At 43.5% G+C, this 16,530-nt stretch overlaps 1 protein-coding gene across 1 annotated transcript; it reads right to left on the bottom strand.

Annotated features, from left to right (window-relative positions):
* Nucleotides 1-1,935: 1,935 nt before the first annotated feature.
* Nucleotides 1,936-15,984, bottom strand: LOC116407644 (RING finger protein 112-like). Its single transcript, XM_031893366.1, has 18 exons — nucleotides 15,715-15,984; nucleotides 14,351-14,530; nucleotides 13,799-13,993; nucleotides 13,124-13,255; nucleotides 12,621-12,725; nucleotides 12,369-12,419; nucleotides 12,033-12,089; nucleotides 10,519-10,605; nucleotides 9,400-9,523; nucleotides 9,072-9,202; nucleotides 8,599-8,652; nucleotides 8,106-8,180; nucleotides 5,819-6,025; nucleotides 5,115-5,189; nucleotides 4,150-4,353; nucleotides 3,960-4,034; nucleotides 3,322-3,521; nucleotides 1,936-1,954 (listed from the first exon to the last, which is right to left on the bottom strand). The coding sequence occupies exons 1-18, from the start codon at nucleotides 15,982-15,984 to the stop codon at nucleotides 1,936-1,938; spliced, it is 2,241 nt and encodes a 746-aa protein (XP_031749226.1).
* Between the last annotated feature and the right edge of the window lie 546 nt (nucleotides 15,985-16,530).

Below are 16,530 nucleotides of genomic sequence, written 5' to 3' on the forward strand. Positions count from 1 at the left end.
ACGTTCAACCATAATGCCTATATATAACCTGCCTAACTGCCAGTTGGTCCAGAAGAAGGCGAAAACCCCCATCTGAAGCCTCTCTAATCTGCCCAATTCCTTCCTGACTCCAAGATGGCAATCGGCCCAATCCCTGGGGCAACTTGTACTAAGAGCTATCTCCACCTAACTCCTTCTTAAAGCTAAATAATGTCTCAGCCACTACGACTGATTCGGGGAGGGAGGTAAATAAAACATTTGAGAGGTTATTATATGATCCCCTTATATATTTATACATAGTTATCATGTCCCCCCTTAAGCGCCTCTTCTCCAGTGTAAACAGACCCAACCTGGCCAGACTTTCCCCATAACTGAGACTTCCCATACCCTTTACCAGCTTAGTTGCCCTTCTCTGGACCCTCTCTAGCTCAATAATGTCCCGTTTGAGCACTGGAGACCAGAACTGAACAGCATATTCTAGATGGGGCCTTACCAGCGCTCTGTAAAGGGGAAGAATAACCCCCTCCTCCCGTGAATCTATGCCCCATATAATACAGCTCAGACCCCTGTTTGCCTTTGCAGCTGCTGCCTGGCATTGCTTGCTACAGCCAAGTTTATTATCTACAACGACTCAGTCATGTGACTTGTTAACTTTACTGCAGCTCTGCAAGTTGGAGTGATATTAACCCGCCTCCCTTTCCCCCACAGCAGCCTATCAACAAACCAGTGGGAAGGTAGCAAGATAATAGCTCCCTGACACCTGTATTGCTAAAAGTTCTCCCATGCCCCACCTACTGGTTGCTATGAGAACAACAATCAATAGTAAAGAGTAGAAAAAGAGTAGGAGAAACAACAGCTTATCCGAAAGCAGTTTTATTGTGTAGTGCTGACTGCTTCTGAAGGGGTTAGCCCCCTTTATCAAATGTAATATAATTACATGCAAAGTGCAATTAATTAAATAATTAAAAAGTGCAAAGCATTAAAACACCCATCTTGATATCCTTTGTGAGGTCCTGAGGCACAGGGCTACAGCTCGACACTGTAATCTATTTATGGGTGCCAGAGTGTCCAGATTCACAGTTTCTCAATGCCCATTTTCAATTGTTGTTCACATTTCCAAACGTATGACGTATGAGCTACCAGCACAATCAGGGAAATACCACAGGTGCCACAGGGGTTGTTTCACAGGGGTTTATTACAACCAAACGTAGAGAAACAGGGAAAGGGCAATACGCATGGGAGGTCCACAAGTCCCAATCACACCAAATCCTCCTTCAGGAAGTCTGCAGGGCAACCCCCCCTCTGCACAATCTCCAGGGAACAAAGGCAGAGTCTCCTAGCCCAACCCCCAATACACAAAGCTTTCCCACCCAGACAGTCCCCAATTAACTGGGTAGTCTCCCCAGGCAGTTCCAATGGAAATAAGTAAAGTTCCTTTTTGGGTAGTTCCACAGAAACACACTACCTTGGTTCCAGGGCAAACAGTCCTTCCGCAGGGGTTAGGGAAATCCAGTTGGAGGGAATCTTCCTGCTGCAGCTAGGGTGGATCCCAAGGAACCGCAGGGGAGGGTGTCCTGCCATAGCGAGGTTACACCCAGATGAACAAAAATCCCCTTCTCCACCCCCAACCTCTGGTTTTTCTACCCTGCTGCTAGTACCTCCCCTCTTTTCCACACCCCCTAGGATTGATTGGTTAGGAGGCTGACCCTGCTTCTGCTTAACCCAACCCTAGCAGCTCCAATTGGCAGGGTCCCCTGCAGCATCATTAGGGGAGGGGATTAACCTAGGAGGGGCTTGCTCAGCTCCTCTGGAGGGGACTTCTGGAAGCTTCTTTGTTTAAAACCCTCCGGCGGGAAAACAGAACAATGGGCTGACACCATCTTGGCTAGATCATGCACTGGCTAAACATGGGGCCAGTAGAAGGGTTTTTGGTCACAGTTGGGGCACTAGGAAAAACTAGGATATGGTCTGGTAACTAAAAAGAAAATAGATGAGATGGTAACTAATGCATGAATGGAAGGCAAATTTGCTAAAAGCACAGAATACTTTCTTAAAGGGGACATATTGTGTGAAAAACAATATTGTGCCAATTAATTGTACTCATCTAAAGGAGTAGAAGGAATGGGCTTTAAAAAGCAGTGTTTCCGGCTGATTTATTGAGAAATTCCCCCAAAAACCCCACTAGTCCCGCCCATCTGTTCCACTTCCTGCTGCCTTCTTTCCCAGGCTGTGCAGGGGGGCTGGCGGCACTGTAGGATAGGAACCAATCAGCAGCTAGGCTGACCTGATAGGGAACTGAAGCCTGTCTGTGCTTGTGTGAGTGCAGGGCTGTGATTGGCTCTCCCCCTCCTACTGTGCTTCTGGCAGGGACCGTTTGGACACGCCCACCCCTCACTTAAAACCCAGACAGGGACCTGAGAGGATCTATAGGGTCTAATAAAGGGGCCATTGTTACAGATAGGGTTAATGTTTAGCCCAAAGGGAAACCAGCACTGTATATTATTCATAATTGCCTACAGGGTTAGGGTTTTCCCATTTATCCAATATGTCTCCTTTCAGTTGTTGTATTATCCATATCATCCAACCCAACTTATGCAGCTGGCTGATCTACTGGCATTGAGACTACCCGATGTGCAAGGTACAAGATAATGATAGGGTTGGACTGGGCTGGTGGGACACTGGGAAAAATACCTAGTGGGCCCTGCCAGCCAAGACCCGATCCCAGCTGGCCTCCTTCCCCCTGATTGCGTCTACTTATGCATACTTGGGGGGAGGGACCCAGCCCCTGTGGGGTGGGCCCCTAGGATGGCAGCTCCGGTGGGCCTGCACACCCCCAGTCTAACCCTAAATAACCTGGATAAACAAGAACCAGTACTCTAACCTTCATTTCACTGGACTATAGAACATAGGCAGCATATAACATTACAATAGAACATCAAAATATCAGTTCCACAGCCAAGTGGAGCAGGTGTCGAGGGCCTGTGTTGTATTACATTGTATTGTGGTATAAATACATATGAAGTCATTGGATTTAACGTAGTCCCTAGGACAAAATTGTCCCCAGTTTAGTCACGGCCTTTAGTCATGATTGTAAAACCCGAGCCCTCAATGGAACTTCATCTCTTTTCTCTCTTCTATGGGTTATTGATTTCAACCTTTTCAAGAACAGATCTTAGCCCAATCGCAAAGGCACCGACTATGACAATACTTGCAATGGCAGCCCCTAGGGATGGTGCTATTGCAGCCAATATTGCGACCAATATTGCAACCAATATTGCAACCACAAGCACTATTAATTTTGCAAGCACTAGGAATTTTACTCGACTATATCGGTTGGAGTACTCTTCACAGAATGCTTCCTGCTGTTGAGTGAAATAAACTTCCAGGTAGTTCACAAGGATCTCCTGCTCTTGGTTATCGACGCCCTCAAGTGAGTTTTGAAATGCAAATATGTATCTGGGGATGGTATTGCTGATCTGGGACTCCATTTTGTCGGGCGTCATCATCAAGTTCTTCAGCAGACAGGTTGATGTTTCTTTTTCCTAGAATGGGAATCATGTGAGAATGGGTCAACCAACCATGGACCTTCCACCACCCGCACTAGTGGTAAAAGTGGACAGGGCTATGACCTAGAGGGGGTGGGACTATGATGCAGAGGGAGAGCAGAGTTGCTAAACTGTCAGGGAAACTGGAGGGAGCTGTAGGGTGGAAGAGGTAATGGGTGGGGTGGAGGGGCAGTGGAGGGCAGGATGGAGGCAGAGTGGGGGCAGAATTGGCAAAGGCCGAAAATTAGAGATTAGAAATTTACTGGCACGTTTACATACATTGCCAGTAGTAAATTTGTAATACCGGCCCGGCCCATCTCTAGCTGGTATTTTACTGGCTAGGTTGGTGAAAATACTGACCAGGGCGCAACCCTAGCTGAAAGGTTGCCCAGAAGTCAAGAATTTATCTCTATGTACACCTCTATGTACACTTACCAATTCCTTTAGAGAATCCTGGAAATCTTTCTTTATTATTTTCATGTTTTTTTTATTTTCAAGAGCATAATATTTCTGAGGAGGACAGAGAATATAAACTAATAATCGTCACGTTTTTGAAGCCAAGCTAATAATGTAATACTTTTGCTCATTTTTTAATTTTAGAGGATAAGGAAAGAACAGACTGTACCTTGCTGTACTCCATACAGAACTCTTCCTTCTTTGACAAAAAATAAGATTTCATTTTTTTGACACGCAGTTGCTTCTTTTGGTCTCCAAGGCCTTCAAGAGACTCTGAATAAATAGCTACAAATTCACTGACTACATTGTGCATCTTGTTCTCTATCATATGAGGCTCCACATGGTTCCTGATATGAAAAATCATTCTCGATTCCTATGATAAAGAAGAGGTAAAAAAAAAAATAATTAGCAAGGACAAATAAGAACAAAAGTACAAAAGTAATTCAACATCATAACACCTGAAGCTTCATGATAGCTCAGAAATAACCTTGTGGTGCATTGAGCAGCCACCTTCAGTTTGTATGCTGGGAAGTAGGATCTTCTGAAGAAGGTTCCCTAACTCACTAATATTCCCTCTATTTTTATAACACCCCCCCCCCCAGAGATTGTCATTTGTACCCCCCTCAACAGTGTTCCAAGCATTTATCAGTGGCGTGACTAGATGTTACTAGGTCCTACAGCAAATTCTATTTAGTTCTCCCAAAACATTAGTTAATTGACCTATTCTACCAAGATATGTTAAAATTGCTCTAGCCCCCCCCCCCCCCCCCTGCAACCACAGGGTCTGCTTCCTCTATAATTATGTCCCTGGTATTTATCTCTTCCATGACAGGCCCTACAACATCACTTAAACCATAAATGAAGAAGTGCATGAAACCTTTTGAGATAATACTGTGGGTTTGCGTGTGATTAATGGCAAGGAAAGATGGGCAATTGTATCTCTGTAGTAGACCAATGGCCATACCCATGTTCCTGACTGCATATCATACAGTATATATACACACCCATATAGCATGTTACACATTCAGAAGAGCAAAGTACTTCCTGGGAAAGGGAGAAAAGGAATGACAAAGAGAGAGAAGACATGTAAGAGGGACACATAAAGAGAATAGATAAAACATGACACTCACTCACCTCTAGAAATATTTTACCCAAAAAGGTCTGTTTGGTATTCACTGTTATCTTGTGATTATGAAATTTATAGAACTTCTGTGAAAAAAAATAAAACAAATATATTAGAGATAGTCTCTATGTAGCCTGTACCAAATGATATTACATTGTTTGCCCTAATTTCTGATGTTTTTTTTATATGTTGTCATCTTTTCTGCCCCGGACGTCATTCTGCTCCACCATTTTGTCTTATGCAGTGTTGCTACAAGTGCATTAGCTTTGTCAACTAATCCCACCCTCAGAGCACTTGGTATGGTCCAACTCAACCTCCCATGCCACCATTCGGAGTCATGTGTCTTTAGGACCATAGCTGCAGAGTTACAGTTGAACCCATAAGATGGAGACTTGTAGAGGAACAAATTATTGGACATTTCCCCTGTAACCTGTACTCAAAATAGACCACACATGCTCAAAATAAACCACACATGCAGTAGCATAAGGACATGGGTGGTCAGACAAAGTCCCAGGGGTCATAGTTGATTGGAAGAGTACAAAGGGCTTCTGCAAGTTCTAGACTATGTTCCTGTACATATTAGACACTGTGCATTAATATCACAATGGCCCAGATATGTCTATTGCTCATTCTTAGATACTGGGGGATATTTTTTACCAGTTACTGATCACACCCAATATTCCATCCTCCAACAGCCTCCATTGCAATGTTGTACCTTGGCGTAGTCTTCACAGAACTCTTGTTGGTGTTGCAACAAATAGGATTCCAGTTCATTGTTAAGCCTTTCCTTCTCTTGGATATCATCCCCTTTCAATGATTCTATAAACTCGCTCATGAAACAGGTTACAATATCATTGATGTTGGACTCCATTCGCGTTGGCCTCAAATTCCGTACTTTAATCAGATGATCTGTTTCTTCACGCTGGAACAGTGAAAGTCCATTGTTAAATGAATCCTAGCAGTGTCTGACTGGCCCAGCAGGATACCGGGAAAACTCCCGATGTGCCATGGGGTCAGTGGGCCCTCCTGTTCCTGATCATTTGGCCTACTTCATGGTCATGTCCTATTTCTGAATGGGAACAAAGAGGAGAAATAGATGGAAGAATAGCTGCTAGCGTGTAGATAAAAGAGACTAGGAGAATAAAGTTAGTTTGGAGAGTGGGCCTATAGCCTAAAGTTTTCTGGTGGGCCCCTGAGGTTCCAGTCCAACACTGAATACTAGTAAGAGAGTTCAGCAAGCTTCCCCAGTGCCATATATAGATACATAGAGAGAGAACAGTATATTGATGGTCTGGGAAGTGACATTGCAGTGGGAGGTACCTACTGACTCACCTTTGAGAAAATGACATTGAGAAACCGCTCTTTAATATTCTCCATTCTCTTGTGATTTTGAAAGGCACTGTACCTCTATGTGGAAGGAAAGATAAATACAACTATTATAGAAGTTTCTGCCCTCCCAGCCCTTGGTATAGTCCAGTTCAGACCTTCATTCCAGCCTCCAGAGTCTTATGGTTTTTAGGGGCATAGCTACAGGGATATCATTGAACAGATATATTGGGATTAAGAAACCGGTGGTGATAGGGTAGTTTAGCTGCTTGGATCAGTATGGAATGGTCTTACACCAAATGTTCTACTGAGACCCATAAAGTTCCATACTTTATCCCTGTATGTGTTGAATATTGTGTATTTGGTACATTAAAGGACAAGGAAAGCTACTGAGGCAGTTTACTGCCAATAGATTAGCCACAATAGGGCAAGCTAGAATGTTATATTTATTCTGTAAACTGACCTAGATGCTCTCTCTGTTCATTTAAAATAGCAGTTTCCATTTTAGCTTGATTTGATGTCACTTCCTTGCCTGCAGGCTGCTGCATGGTAGCTCAGGTCTCAGAGTACACCAGGGAGGGGGAGGAGGAAGAAGGGATGGGGAGAGGGAGAGAAGAGTAAACTGCTCATGCTCAAGTCCCAGCCCAGGCGGTTTAAGCTGAGAGAAGGAAGTCTGATGCAGAAGCTCATGTGCACAGAATAGAAGGAAAGAAATGCTGTTTCTTTTCACGGAGGACTCAGAGCAGCAGTTCTGTAAGTGTTTATGTCTGTATTTACAGACCATTCTGGTAAAGCTTACTTAGTTGTCACCGTTTTTTGAAGAGCAGGCACTCACTGAGCAAATCTTCAGGCAGAATTCTTGATTAAAAAGTAACTTTATTGGACTACCGACTCCAATGAATAATTGGTGGTACTCTAATAAAGTTACTTTTAAATCAAGAATTCTGCCTGAAGATTTGCTCCATAAGTGCCCGCTCTTCAAAAACTGCAGATATCTGCTCTCCTAGCTGAAGGGTGTGGGGAGTTGGACATAGTTTATAATCTTGCATATTACTTAGTTTACACCTTCTCCTTGTGGGAAAATAATTTACGGAGCACTGAAATTGTCAACATTTTGCAACCTTCCTTTATACCCCCAGAATTCCTGTTGCCTTTCACCAGCACCAAACCACACCCAACTTTCCACCCCCAGCAGTCACACATCGTACCTTGGAGAAGTCTTTGTAGAACCTTTGCTGGTGATTTCGCACATAGGATTGCAGATCCCTTTCAAACCTTTCCTTTTGTTTGGTATCATCACCTACAAGCAATTCTTTAAAATCACGCAGTAAATCGGTTGCAACGTGATGTATTTTGGGTTCCATTGGATATGGGTTCTGCACCTTCCCATTCTTGATCTGGAAATCGGCTTCTTTTGACTGAAAAGGTAAAAGTGCAGTATTGAATGAATCATGGTCAGTAGGTTCATGGACCTTCTCATCGCCATAATCAGACATTTATCCAGAGAACCGAGACATGGGTTGTGCAGTCAGTGATATACCTGGACCTCAGTAGAAAGAGGACTAAAGGGCCACACCAACAAAGACATATACAGAATAAAAGCTCAGGTCAAAGAACGTTCATGTCAAGCATATAGCGGCCTAAGAAGAGCCATATGTTGGGAAATGCAAACTTACCATTTTGTGTATAAAACTGTGGAACTGTTCTTTCAATTTTTCCATGTTCTTGTGATTTTTAAACTGAAAAAACATCTGAGTAAAATAAAGAAGAAAAGCAGAGAATCTTAAGAACAAGGGTAAGTAAGGTTTAGCAGTGTGTTATTGCTTGGTGGAGAATGCACCTGGAAACCCCGGCAGTGGTAAGATTTACTAAAGCAATTCATTTGCACCTACAAGTACCTGCCCTGAAGGTCAAGATCTGAACTCTCTTGTTAGAGCTACATCTGGGGGTACGTCTTGTTCTTTGAAATGAGGTCAATTAAGGTGGCATGACACCACCACCCACCTTTTTCAGTTAGTACTGATGGACTTTGACTTTCATTAGTCTAAACTGAAAGATATCGGTTCAAGGTAGTATATCCTCACTTCTGTTTTTTTTATCCATTTTTAAGGACCCCAGTAACTTCTAATATCCTTATCACTTACCGTAGGCATGCATTAATAATGTTACCTGCAACGGGGAGGGAAATTGCTGTTTTGCAGTCTGCAAAATGTTCACAACACTCTGTAAAGAAATAAGAAATAAGACCATAATGATTTTAGTTCACACAGGAAAGATGTTTCTGTCATAAGATGGGCAGAAGGGGAAGTTTGCCTTTATTAGCCTGGGCAAGGAAATAAACCAGTAGAGTGTAGCAGTCTATGGGTACTCAGTGGACCAAGACTGTTGGAGGTGGTGCTAGGTAGGCTGTAAAAGACCTTTAATAGGTCACTTAACATAATATAAACTATCTGTTGGTTAGATATTCATTCTGGGGGTGTAGTTTCCCTTTAAAACCCATTGATCTAGTGAATGATGCTTTCACACACTAGACTGAAGCCCATCAGGAACTACCTGAGAAGAACAGGAAGAAACACAACCCCAGGGAGATGATGCAAACTTACTTACACAAATAGTAAAACACCTCAGATAATGATACAGACCTTTAATGTCCTCGCCAGTTGGGCACCCGTGACTTTCCCACCCGTTTTGTCCAATTTTTTGTGGAGCCAAATGTCTCTCACAAGGTTGAATATGTAGGTTGTAAAGAGAATACTGGAATCCTCTTCCATATCTGCCGTACAGATGGGGGAAATAACAAAAGGCTTATGGGGTTATGTAATAGAAGGCACTGCCTAGGTGCAGTAACCAATAGCAACCAATCAGCACGGTATTGGCTGTTACAGGTTTCTGTGCCTGGCCTGGGGGTTAGAGAGGTATTGGGTCGATTATAGCTTATGGATACAGGAGAAAAACACCAATTTATGTTACCTGATGATCTTCTCCGAGAAGGGTTTAACAACCTTTGCCCTGGGTGGGGCAGGTACGAGCAGTCTGCTAATGGGCCCGTCAGGGTATCTGACACCAGTTTATAAAGAGAGGGGTTTGGCAGCCTCTGAAAGAAAGGTAGAAAAGGTAAGATGGGGAGAATATTATTAAATTAATATGTAAATGTGCAGTCTTTTCCAATTCTTCTAGGCCACCCTTCATCCATTAGGTACGCACATTGAGATGCCTTCTTCAGTTGTGCCTCGTCATCCATTAAGTACACACATTGAGATGCCTTCTTCAGTTGTGCCTCGTTGAAACATGAAACTTCCCTTCATAACTATTTTTTGGTTCCCTATGTGCCCTTCTCTGGAATGGGAAAATATTTATACCAGTTTGGCACCCAGATGGAATGGAGGTCAACTGTGGGTCTGGATTGGAGTTGCCAGGATATTTGACACCTGAGTTCTGAAGGTGACGGAATAGGCCAGACTGGCCTTGACTCTGACTTCATTGAAACTCTTTCCCTCCCCAATTACAACGTCCCTTTTACCTACTCTAGTAGCCTTTGTACAGATTAAAGATGTTCTGCTCTTCCTTCCTCAGGCTTTTGTCCTCGTTCAAACCCTAACACTTACTTCTTCTGCCCAACAAACCTTTCCCCCTTCCACACTCTCAGAATATCTGTGTCCTACAGATGTAACTACATTTATGTGTAATTCTAAATCAAACTTCTCAGAAGAAAGAAGAAGAAGAAAGAAGAAGAAGAAAGAAGAAACTGCTGAGAAGAGTAAAACAAACCCCATTTTGGAGTCAGGTAAATTGGTTGTCGGAAACAGGGAAAAGGCAGAGGTTTTAATCCTTTTTTAGGTGTACACTGATGAGGAACCATATAATAAAGGCCACCTTTTTAATAGGCCCAATAAAATATGTTTTTGTAAGTCCGTTCTTAAGAGAATAGATGGTTTAAGGATAAACAGAGCACCCAGCATCCCCCCCCCCGCGCCCTGCGCGCACATGTGCAAACAAACCTCTTCCCCCCCGCGCCCATTTAAACTCCGATACGGAGCACAATTTCATTGCGGTGGGGCAGAAGATCAAGCATGATGTGGAACCTCGTACCTGAGACTCTCGAATGATAAAATTCAACAAGTCTTCTTTTCCACACGTCTTTAACTCTTCCCCGTCACATCTAATGATATCCACGTGCTGTAATGAAAATGAATGTGATGTGTTCTTTAGGGTAAGGACCCACGGGGCGGTTGTGTCACCCGCAATAGATCTCCGTATTGTGGGCAAGTAACTACTCCAAAAAGGCTTTCCACCGGCAGCAATAGAACAATGAATCCTACAATAAAATCTCATTAAGGCTTAGAACCCATGGGGCGGTTGTGTCACCCGCAATAGATCTCTGTATTGTGGGCAAGTAACTGCTCCAAAAAGGCTTTCCACCAGCAACAATAGAACAATGAGTCCTACAGTAAAATCTCATTAAGGCTTAGAACCCACAGGGCGGTTGTCTCGCCCGCGATAGATCTCTGCTCCAGAACCGCTCCAAAAAGACTTTCCACCGGCAACAATAGAACAATGCGTCCTACAGTTAAATCTCATTAAGGCTTAGAACCCACGGGGCGGTTGTGTCGCCCGCGATAGATCTCTGCTCCAGAACCGCTCCAAAAAGGCTTTCCACCGGCAACAAGAGAACAATGAGTCCTACAGTAAAATCTCATTAAGACTTAGAACCCACGGGGCAGTTGTGTCGGCCTCGATAGATCTCTGCTCCAGAACCGCTCCAAAAAGGCTTTCCACCGGCAAGAATAGAACAATGAGTCCTACAGTAAAATCTCATTAAGGCTTAGAACCCACAGGGCGGTTGTGTCACCTGCGATAGATCTCTGCTCCAGAACCGCTCCAAAAAGGCTTTCCACCAGCAACAATAGAACAATGAGTCCTACAGTAAAATCTCATTAAGGCTTAGAACCCACGGGTCGGTTGTGTCGTCCACAATAGATCTCTGCTCCAGAACCGCTCCAAAGAGGCTTTCCACCGGCAACAATAGAACAATGAGTCATACAGTAAAATCTCATTAAGGCTTAGAACCCACGGGTCGGTTGTGTCGTCCACAATAGATCTCTGCTCCAGAACCGCTCCAAAGAGGCTTTCCACCGGCAACAATAGAACAATGAGTCATACAGTAAAATCTCATTAAGGCTTAGAACCCACGGGGCGGTTGTGTCGTCCGCGATAGATCTCTACTCCAGAACTGCTCCAAAGAGGCTTTCCAACGGCAACAATAGAATTCCCTTGTGGAAAGCCCTTCACTGGCAACTTCACGGTACTTTGGAAAACGAAGCGATATGAAGGTATTTCCACCGGGGACTCCTATTGTTTCCGGAGGAAAGCCTTTTTGGAGTGGTTCTGGAGCAGAGATCTATTGTTGGCGACACAACCGCCCCTTGGGTTCTAAGTCTTTATGAGATTTTACTGTAGGACTCATAGAGACTTTCTAAATTAACTGATGATAGAGATAACATGATGAAGCTCAGGCAGCTTGAACGTGTCTTAAATTGATTTATTTGAAGAAAGTTAGAACTTTAGTGGACTGGACTTTTGTACTGTATATCTGACTCACTTACCTGGAAGGGCTGCAGATCAAAGGATTCCTCAACACACTTAGTAACACGGAAATACATCTGTAAACATAAACAACATTACTGAGCCTGAAAATCAATAGGCAAGTATCGGTCTCTTGAAGACACGATTCAAAACTGTCTTGGGGTTTGTAGTCCAGCAACAACTGATTTTGGTTGAGTAAGTAAAGTGCAGCAACAACTACAAAAATACACAACCCCCTCCATGTACCCAGCTGAGATATGCAGGTTCCAATGACATGATCTATGAGCTGGACATGCTTTGGACTGTTTGGAACTGGAAGAGTACAAGTCCAAAAAGCCCCTAAGCCATTTTCTTACCTTGAAATAGTCCAATGTTGTTATTTTCAGGTCTGAGTCAACATTGAAAATCTGTAAAGGAGAACAAGAAGGAATATTATGATGGAAAGAGGATGATATAGGTGGGTCTTTATTTAGCCAGGAGATGTAGATGATGGAGACTGAGGGAAACATCTGGCACAGCTCCACTCAACGTATCACATGGGAATGTTGTGCCAGATGCCTTCTATTAAAGACAAAATATCCAGCCATATAATATATACACCAACTTACCAGATATGAGCTAAGCACTGCTGATATAGCAGAGAGCCTAATCCCAATGTCACTGGAGCTATTAAGGTCCAACGAGTCTTCTGTGTCCAGAACAAACACCGCCATCTGTGCAGAGAGAACAACTCATGAACTGGGAATGGAGAGGGTTAACCATAACCCATAGCATCAGCAATTAACCTTGATTGATCTCCTGCAGAAAGGATTTTTTTATATTTAATTTTGAAATTTAACATGCGCTAGATATATTCTTAGTTTCCCAAGTGCCCTCAGTCGCGTGACTTTGCAACTTGGAGTGATACCCCCCCTCCCAGCAGCCGATCAGCAGAACAATTGGAAGGGAGCAAGATAGCAGCTCCCAGTAGGTATCAGAATAGCACTCAATAGTAAGAAATCCAAGTGGGAGTACATGGGAGTAGGAGAAACAATAGGTTAGCTGAAAGCAGTTCTAATGTGTAGCGCTGGCTCCTTCTGAAAGCTCAGACTCAGGCATACTGTAGTCTCACCTTTTCTCCATAATGTTCCAGAATGAATGGCTTGCTCCACATCCAGATACCCTTGGCCATATTGTTTATTCCAACTTTCCACTCCATCCGCGTCTCATTGCCTGGCCCCAGGCTTAGTGGTTGGCCCTTCTCCTTAATTGAAAATAAGATGCGGTTATTGTACTCAGTTCTCTTTAGTTAGTTTTCCTGAATTAGCAGAAAGTATACTTTTAATGTAGACCGAGATCTATCCGGTTCAAACCCCTCAAAAACATCAAAGCGTCATTCCCGTCTAAATGATAGTCAATTCATAGAACAATGGGAAGCAAGATAGAAGCCTCCTGACACCTGTATTTCTAAATTGTGCTCCCATGCCCCACCTAGTGGTAGATATCAGAATAGCAAGAAACCCAAGTCTGGCTTGGGACTCCTCCAGTTACATGGGAGTAGGAGAAACAATAGGTTAGCTGAAAGCAGTTCTAATGTGTAGCGCTGGCTGAAAGCTCAGACTCAGGCACAAGGCACTGAGATGGCGCCTACACACCAATATTACAGCTACAAATACATTTGTTGGTTCAAGGGTAAAAGGTTAAATGGCAGAGGGAATTATTTGCTGTGTAACAGTGACATTTAGAAATAAAAAAGTACAGATTCATTTTCCCATTACTTTCTTTATTAAGGCGAAGGTTTTCTTACCTGGCAGGACAGGGCCCTCAGGATGAGGTTTATGAGAGAAGATTTACCCTGTCTCTCTCCAATCACACATATTAGGCACACAGGGTAATCCATGACCACACTGTTCATAAAACAGGTCTGTACGGCATCTTTATTTACTCGGAGGTGACCAAACTCATCAGGGCTCACTAACTGAATGGCACAGACAGAGCTCTCCTTAAAGTGGGGGTAGATGAAAAAAAAAATTAATCTCATTCCTTATATCAACTCTCCTAGTGGCACTCTTTGCCAGTTAATGTATTTATTGCTAAGCTGCAAACCCACAAAATGATATTCAAAGCCACAAAAACAGCTATAGGTTCTGTAGGCTGCTGACCAAGCAAATAGGCAAAGCCCTGTTGAAGAAGGAGGAGGTCAAGATGTTAATTAATGTGCTCCTGATAGGCCTAGCAAGACCTTCCCATTGGAGGAAAGGGGACATCCTCCTAAATGCCCTGCCTGGAGGTTCTAATAATTCATTATCAATAAAAAAATGTATCAGTTGCTTTTCTACTCCTAGCTCCAATTAATTGCTAAAGTATCCTCCTGATAGCCCTCAATAGAAGTTCTCTCGGGAGGAGAAGCAATATCTTCCTGATAGCCCTCAATAGAAGTTCTGTTGGGAGGAGAAGCAATATCCTCCTGATAGCCCTCAATAGAAGTTCTCTCGGAAGGAGAAGCAATATCCTCCTGATAGCCCACAATAGAAGTTCTCTAGGGAGGAGAAGCAATATCCTCCTGATAGCCCTCAATAGAAGTTCTCTCGGAAGGAGAAACAATATCCTCCTGATAGCCCTCAATAGAAGTTCTCTTGGGAGGAGAAGCAATATCCTCCTAATAGCTCTCAATAGAAGTTCTCCATTGAAGGACAAGCAATATCCTCCTGATAGTCCTCAATAGAAGTTCTCTTGGGAGGAGAAGCAATATCCTCCTGATAGCCCTCAATAGAAGTTCTCTTGGGAGGAGAAGCAATATCCTCCTGATAGCCCTCAATAGAAGTTCTCTTGGAAGGAGAAGCAATATCCTCCTGATAGCCCTAAACAGAATTTCTCTTGGGAGGAGAAGCAATATCCTCCTTATAGCCCTCAATAGAAGTTCTCCATTGAAGGAGAAGCAATATCCTCCTGATAGCCCTCAACAGAAGTTCTCTTGGGAGGAGAAGCAATATCCTTCTGATAGCCCTCAACAGAAGTTCTCTTGGAAGGGAAGCAATATCCTTCTGATAGCCCTCAATAGAAGTTCTCTTGGGAGGAGAAGCAATATCCTCCTGATAGCCCTCAATAGAAGTTCTCTTGGAAGGAGAAGCAATATGCTCCTGATAGGCCTCAATAGTAGTTCTCTTGGAAGGAGAAGCAATATGCTCCTGATAGGCCTCAATAGTAGTTCTCTTGAAAGGAGAAGCAATATCCTCCTGATAGCCCTCAATAGAAGTTATTCATTGAAGGAGAAGCAATATCCTCCTGATAGCCCTCAATAGAAGTTTTTCATTGAAGGAGAAGCAATATCCTCCTGATAGCCCTCAATAGAAGTTTGCCATTGAAGGAGAAGCAATATCCTCCTGATAGCCTTCAATAGAAGTTCTCTAGGGAGGAGAAGCAATATCCTCCTGATAGCCCTCAATAGAAGTTCTCTAGGGAGGAGAAGCAATATCCTCCTGATAGCCCTCAATAGAAGTTCTCTAGGGAGGAGAAGCAATATCCTCCTGATAGCCCTCAATAGAAGTTCTCTTGGGAAGAGATGGGGCACCTTCCGAAGCTTACTGAGCACAGAAAGGCAGATACAAATTTAAGAAATATCTACAGTTAACCAATAATAAAGCTGCCCACTGGGGAGCCCACCATGGGCACCACCTTTACTTAGGCCCTTCCTTTACCCAAAGCCCCTCCTCAATGCTATACCTTCTTGGTCTGCTCTCCTTTAACCTCCTGTTGGATCTTTGTGATCAGAGACTTGAGTCTATGGACAGGAATCAGCTGATCCTCGGGACAAACCGTCCGGCACTCGGGGCAGAGGCATTGCTGTGAGGTGCCCCAGTAAGTTGTGATGCACTCCCTGCAGAAGGTGTGGCCGCAGCCAATGGAGACCAGGTCATCAAGCTCATTGTAACAAATAGAACATAGGATTTCCTCCTCCAAACTCTGGAAGCTTGTAGGTCCCTCCCCTTGCATGGTCTACCTAGGCATAACATAGTTACTATAGCCCAAAGAAACCGACTCATGAACAAATGTAGCTGAGAAAGAGAAAAGGGAACATTGCATATATATATATAAAGGACAGGTTCCATAGTACTTACCTCTGGATACGAGTAACTAACAGCGCCAATGCTCGGCAGATCCTCACGCTCTGAGACTGGACGACAATAGAGAAACGAAACTACAATTAAACTTCCTGACACTCATAAAGATAAAGGATAAAGGATTCATTTAAATGTCACCGAGATAATAGAAAAAAAATTAAATCTAAGCCACTCCCTTGTATATTTACATTCCCTGTTCCTAATGAATTTACAATATGTGCAAAGCCGGCTCTTTCTATTCCCTGCACTGCTGCTTCTGACTGTTGAAACAATGTAGCAGGATCCCGTTTTCACTGCAGTCAAGAGCCCAGTTCTCCCAATGCCTGAAAGGCTTTGTGATTTCCAGACTCGTATAGATGGCGCCCCCTAGTTCTCTATAGAAGTTGCTGAAAAACATAATTACACATGGAAACCAATT

This window comes from Xenopus tropicalis, chromosome 9 (genome assembly GCF_000004195.4).
Source record: "Xenopus tropicalis strain Nigerian chromosome 9, UCB_Xtro_10.0, whole genome shotgun sequence".
Taxonomy (NCBI): Eukaryota; Metazoa; Chordata; class Amphibia; order Anura; family Pipidae; genus Xenopus; species Xenopus tropicalis.

What these genes read in the sequence shown, in the direction of transcription:
- LOC116407644 (XM_031893366.1), bottom strand. Translation starts at nt 15,984, where the DNA reads ATGCAAGGGGAGGGACCTACAAGCTTCCAGAGTTTGGAGGAGGAAATC. An exon ending in TTATCATTCGAGAGTCTCAG is followed by an intron (nt 9,524 to 10,518) that starts GTACGAGGTTCC and finishes CCTTTCTTTCAG; the next exon opens with AGGCTGCCAAACCCCTCTCT. An exon ending in AATTTCCCTCCCCGTTGCAG is followed by an intron (nt 8,181 to 8,598) that starts GTAACATTATTA and finishes TATTTTACTCAG; the next exon opens with ATGTTTTTTCAGTTTAAAAA.